The sequence below is a fragment of the Eurypyga helias genome, unplaced genomic scaffold (assembly GCF_000690775.1).
Source record: "Eurypyga helias isolate BGI_N326 unplaced genomic scaffold, ASM69077v1 scaffold38341, whole genome shotgun sequence".
Lineage (NCBI taxonomy): Eukaryota > Metazoa > Chordata > Aves > Eurypygiformes > Eurypygidae > Eurypyga > Eurypyga helias.
The window spans coordinates 19,267-25,540 of NW_010233453.1; the positions used below are offsets into that span (position 1 = coordinate 19,267).

At 50.6% G+C, this 6,274-nt stretch overlaps 1 protein-coding gene across 1 annotated transcript in view; it reads right to left on the bottom strand.

The window, feature by feature from the left end:
* The window catches only part of TCERG1 (transcription elongation regulator 1), a gene marked incomplete at both ends in the record, with an annotated part of 25,357 nt that extends 19,261 nt beyond the window's left edge, over positions 1-6,096 (bottom strand). The window contains 3 exon segments of the mRNA XM_010161740.1: positions 2,998-3,240; positions 5,860-6,018; positions 6,021-6,096. Coding sequence (XP_010160042.1) covers positions 2,998-3,240; positions 5,860-6,018; positions 6,021-6,096 — 478 coding nt within the window.
* Positions 6,097-6,274: the final 178 nt, after the last annotated feature.

Consider the following 6,274-nt stretch of genomic DNA (forward strand, 5'->3'; position numbering starts at 1 on the left):
GGCATCACGAGCCCTCAAAAAGGAAGCATCATGCACTGCTCTGCTCTCCAGCTCGTTAAGAAATGACACAGAACGGCCACAGAGAGGAAAGCACCTCATCGACCGGACGCAAAATTCCGAAGGGGATTAGACGGGGGTAAGGGGGCCGTGTTTCCAGACGCCTTCGCCTTAGGGTGCGCGGAGGGAAACGGTACGGACCGACGTCGGTCCAGCCTGGACGCTCAGAAACTTCCCCTGAAAGGGCTTCAGTTCCTGCATCTGAGGTTGGGAATCCTCCAGCACAAAGTGAAATTAAACCCCTGTGTTTATAACCAAAGCAATTTCTGTTTTCATTCAAGATCCAGTATGCCAAGCACAAAAAATGCTGCCAATTCATTTAAAAAATAATGGTGAGGAGACAGAATTGTCATGTTCTTTAACCACAATGTCAGTGAAAGAATCCAAAACTGGTTTTATTGCAAAAGGTACGAATTGGGACATAAAAACATTGACTCAAATAGCACTGACTGAAGCTTCTGTCTAAATTTTGGGGTGGGGGGGGGTGTCTCATGTTGTTACGTACTTGAAAATGAATCTGAAAATTCGTTTTGTTACGCAAGTTCCAGCATGTGGCAGGAGCGGGCCAGCGTAAGTAACGCCACCTGCGGGATCGCTGACAGGAGATACTGCAGCACAGGTAAGGCCGGGCAAACACCCAAGCTGTTTCCTCTGCCAAGGTCATTCTCAAACACACGACTGACTTTTAACATACGAATTAAGAGAAAGCAGACTTACTTTTTAAGATCTGAGATTACGAGATATCACTAATCAACTCCTCCATTGTTCCTTCTTACTACAGCGTAATACAGAGGTTAGCTTTGAAATCCCTTGACAGTGGTATTGTTCAGCTCTGCCTCTGTAATCTGAAAGCAATCTGGCTGACGTTATATTATATCTAGTTCTGAAAGCCCCCAACATCTGCACATTAAACTTCACAAGCCTTTTTGACTTCAGTAATTCAGACTTCTCCTTGGTTTCTTGTTACTGTAAAATATTTTAAAGGTCTCCTTTTCTTTTACAGTGTTTAGAATCGTTAAAACCAACTCAAGCCAGAAGCAGCTGGCAGAAGTAGACCGCTTTTATTCTGTCATCAGGCAAAATGACAAGTTAGACTCGTTAGTGGAAGCATGCACTTCACTGCTGGGCATCCTTCCTGTGCATTACGGTTCCACCCAGAAGGCTCATCTCGCTGGGAGAACAGGAGAAGAGACCACATCCCAGACTCACTACCAGGAAAGGTCTGAAAAAAGTAATTTTCAAAAATGAGTGTAAGGAGATTGATGTTCTTGCTATCTCCTCCCTCCTGCACGCATTGACAAAACGTTTTGGCTTGCCAGAAACCCAACCCCAGGGCCCCCGCCCTCTTCCCTACCGCTCTGACCACCCACATTCACCTGGCGCTTCCCGCAGACGGTTGTGTCCCTCGAAGGTACGCAAGGACCTTCGCCCTAGGCTGGCCCCTTGCTGGCAACGGCACAAATTGCCATTAGGAACATTCAGCTGTCCACCTTTAAGGCCTAAGCCTTTTTGTTGTTCTTCCAAACCCCCAATACTGGCATCGGAATTCTCCCTCTACCCTTCATCTGTTTTTTGTTCAGCCCTGTCACGTTCACAACAGCACGCTTCCTGCCACGAAGCAGCGAGTATACACCGTGATGTCCTTCCCAGGCAAAGGACGGGTTAAGGTAGCTTCACCCAGTTATTTAGAAGACTACCCAAAAAGCAGAGGCACCAGAAGTTGCTCCTCTCTTCCAGTCCTCAGAGCTGATAGCCACTTTAATGACTTTGATGCTCTTGCATCCTTCAACACAGGAGCGTTCTCAAGGATTACCTGCCGCCCCACCACGCTGACGGATGGTAAAGGCCTCCCCTTCCCATGTCCTGGACCGATGCGTCCAAAGGCCAGCAGGAAAGAAGTCACCTCACCCAGCTTGTGCAGAGCCTAAACCAGGGGGATGCTGCTCAGAGCTGCTTCGTAACTCATAATCAGAAGCTAACTTGGGCCTGATATGACGGCAGCCTCCAAGCTTCCTCTGCCACGGAAAACGAGCAGCTCTCGGTACACATTTAGTGCTACTGCACACTGAAAAAACGGAGTTATTCTGGTACCAGAGCAGAACCCAGCCCTGCAAACTGGAATGCAGTGTGTAACTCCGAGCGGCTTCTGCCACCCCTTTCAGGGACTCCACAGCTACTGCGAACAGCAGTGGAGCCCAGAATTTTGCCAGCGTCCAATTACTTCCTGGAGTATCTAAATACACCAGGAACCAGTGGGCTGCCACCCCAGGTTTCCCCTCGACGCTCTCTGCAGCTAAAGCCTGTGAATCACACCCCGGCAGGCGACAGCCTTCCCTGCCGCCCTCGGCTCGAACCCCAGCGGAACGCATGCGCGTTCAGCATCGTCACACCTGGAAACCGCAAGCACCTTGCGTCACTCATGCAGTTCTTCCTGCCCACAACTGCATTCTTCTCTTTTCATTTCTTTTGGCTATAATCCATGTTTTACTAATTATTGAAGGACAAGACTTAAGGTCTAAATCAAGCAAGTAAAAAGATGACAGCAGCATTGCAGTTAGTGAGCTGCAGCACTGCAGTATTCCCAGTCACGTGTGGATTCTGCCCAGAAGCTCCCCTTTTTTGTTTAAGCCAGGATGACAACAGACACATGCCATGAGATTAGGAGCGTTTAGCATACTTCTGACTTTTTCCTAACGCCTAAAAGAAAACGGTTCACATGTTTAAAGGCAGCTGTTCATTGAGACGTGTTTCAAAGAACTGGAAGTCAAAAAAAAACGTTCTTTGTTAATTAAAAAGTCTGTCTGCTGACCCTGAATTCTTTCAAGAATACTCTGAGTGGAGAGGATTCAGGCAAGTTCCATACACAGTGGACACATGAGTGCAAACAAATTGACAACATGGACATGTAGCGGACAAGACAGTTACAGTTCGCCAATTTACCTGGAAGTGGAATAGGCATGCCAGGAAGGGGGACACGAAATGGAGGTACCATTACTGGTGGAAAAGCAGGAATTGCTGCAGTTGGTTGAGGCACTGCATGAGGAACTGCAGGAGGCAATGTCTGTGGGACTGGCTGGGGTACAGTCTGCACAGGTGTAGCAGAAGGAGCAGAGGTTGAAACACTGACTGATGGTGTGGCAACTGAAACACCCGAACTCGGGGCCTGGTCTTGTGTGGTAGGTGCTGATAAAAAAACACAAAGAACACCCTGTATCTTAGACACTGCAAAATATTCGCTGCAAACATACTGGCTCTCTGTTTCCCAACAGACTTACATAAGCAGATATGCTTAGATACCATCAGCAGAAACCACCTTTGCCTTCTCCGTAACATTCTGTGTGCACAAAGGAAGTTGATCTCAAGTTTTGCTTGTCCCCTTTACACCTGAAGTCTCTACAGCAGGAGCAAGGGCGTATCAAGGGACAAACATCGTCTGAAATGGAATGCTACTCTGTGTCCCGGGTCAGAAAATAGAAAGGGAGCGTTACAGAGTTTCAAACGGGGCAAGGTTGCTCCTCCCTTCAATGAGCACAGGTCCTGCTTGCTCACAACGACGGCAGCAGCACAGGCACGGCAACCGCCGGTTGGAAACGGAGCCCGCTCAGCTGTCGCCAGGGATGGGAACATGTCAATTAAAAATGCGTAAATAGGAAAAGGGAAAGTGCTTCATGAACTTCCTTGGCCTTCAGTGCCTCCCAGTGGGAACACGCACTGGCAGCCTTGAGCTCCGTGACCCGTGCAGCACGACTGCAGTCAGCAAACATGCTGTGCATCACAGGCCTGGCAGACAGGGCCTGGAGACCCGACTGCGGGCGCTCGCGGACAGCCCTGCAGATTTACAGCGCAGGACTGGGCACAGGGGAGCAGAAACTGCCACAGCAACGAGCTAATCGTGGAGAGAAACCGCACCAGCTTGTGACTGCAGTATATACGGGCACAGGGTGCGTTTTCTTCAGTACCTAACGACTCCCAGAAGCATTCCCAGTAACACACCAGTACCAGCATATTTAAATAAAGATTTTTGATCCGTTAAGTGTTTCAGAAAGGGTGAAAGTTCTTAGCACTGCCTAAAATGCAGGGAAACAGAGCAGACAGTCAGTATGTGATTTAAGACCTAAGTCAAACCAGTACTGGACGAGAATGAAGCTCAGCCAGACGTCCCAGCTGTTTTACAGGCCGAGAGTCAGAAAATCATTCTAAATTATAAAGTTTTATCACCTGGGCACAGACACCAACAGTAACAGTTCTTGAAAGCAAAGACAAAGTTTAGCAGGTAGAACAGGCACAAGTGGAACAGATTCTCAACGTTCAGTATTAGGAGATTTTGTTTCAGGGAAGGTGCATAAAGCGCTATTCCGACAGCGGGATCAGCTCTCAAACGCCTGGCACCAGGCCAGCAGCTGGCAGTCACCCCCCCACCCGATTCCTGGTACAGGGTGAAGCGGTCGGAGTAAACCGTATTCCACCAACACAGCTGAACCCAGTCCTGCTACCTTTCAGATTGAGTAAAGCCCCAAAATGCTCTGAGCAACCCAACCTAACTGCTGCTCTAACCATCTGCCCTCCCTCCCGCGTTAACTGAACGCATCGCTCGAGGTTACCTAAACCTGAGTCCCTTTCACAGGCTGACCGCGAAGGGGGTCACGCGGTGAGTTGAGCTTGGCTCGTCTCACCTGCTGCAGCAAACAGCAGCAATCCCAGAGGGTGCATCTACACGCTACAGCTGGAGTTGCACAGTCCCACAACTGCTCACCTCCTGCGCTCTCTGGCCTGGCTCGGGGCACACACTCCTGCCAGTGCAGCTACAGTGATCAGCTGCCAAACAACGGGATCGCCCATCAGCAGAAGTGCCGTGCTTCACGTGGCCTGCACGTAGACCAAACCCTTCCTGAACGAGGGCCCCTCGGTCCGCTCGTGCTCGCTGACCTCACTCGCGGCCTGCTGGCGACACACTTGCCTGCAAACAGCCCCGCAGTACCTAACGCACCTCTGTACAGGCTCTGCACGACAGGCTGGGTGGCAGCATATATACACTGACCTGTAAATGCTACTGCTTCTACTGCACGCAGACACCGCGTCTAAACACGCGCTGTGTGCACGCTGCGTACCTCAGTCCCTGCTCCTCCTGAGGTTCCCTCAGCTGGAAACTCCTGAAAGCAAAGGCTGGGCCCAAGCAAACAGCAGTCGTTTGCAAACTACTATTTAAAGGTCAGGAGTGAACAATAATGGCTCCGGAGACTTTCTATTTCCTCTTTTGTGCAACTCCAGCAAACGGGAACTTGGGAAGCTTGGCAGAAGAATGCTAATGGACGTAACACACCAGGAGCCCCATCCTGCAGCCTCTCCACAGCCCGGGAGTGGCACTCAAAGATGCAGCCTCTCAGCAACAGATGCCATTTTGGAAACAAGGGGGCAACCGCTACAACTACACTTCCTACCTCGGTCACAGGAAACGGTAAATACTCCTAGAAACAATTTAGCTTTGCCTAGGGTCCAAAGGAAATGGATGTGTAACAGCTTTAGGGCCACGTGGTAACAGCAGAAGAAAAAACATACAAGGGGCTAAAGAAAAAGGGTTTCGTGCCGACGGAGCACTGCTCTCCTGAGGTAACGCTTTCAGACTGGGGGGAAGGCTCACGTGCAAGGTTTCTCTGGGTTAAAGCGTTAATCGTGTACTTCACTTTACCCTACGTAAAAACAACTCCCACCTGCATACCAAGTTCCTGCTGCAGCAATTCCCCAAAGCAGCACCCCCCGCCTGCTCCCCACCTCCGCAGACCTGAGACACCCGGGGCTACTCACTGGAAACGGTCTGTGAAACAGAAGTGGCCGTGGTTGTGGTAGAGGTGGTGGAGGACTGAGTGCTCGAGGACGTGGATGGAGACGCGGCAGACGCAGGACTGCTGGTGGTGGGCGTGGAGGCACCGACCGCTTGGGCCTGGGCCTGCGCTGCCAGCATCACTCCGACTGCTGAATAACTTTGACCCCGTCTGGCTTAGTCCACGCTGACTCGCGTGTACGTGCGTTATAGAAATACACCTACAATAAGAATGGCACCTTCAAAGAGCAGCTCGTCGGGCGGAGGAGCATTTGTTAACGGCCCAGCCCCTCCTGATTTAAAATCAATTAATAACAGGACAGGCGAGCGGAGGATTTTAGCGCAGTGCGAGACACTGGCAACACGCTCGCGGCAGCAACAGACACCCGCTACGCCGCT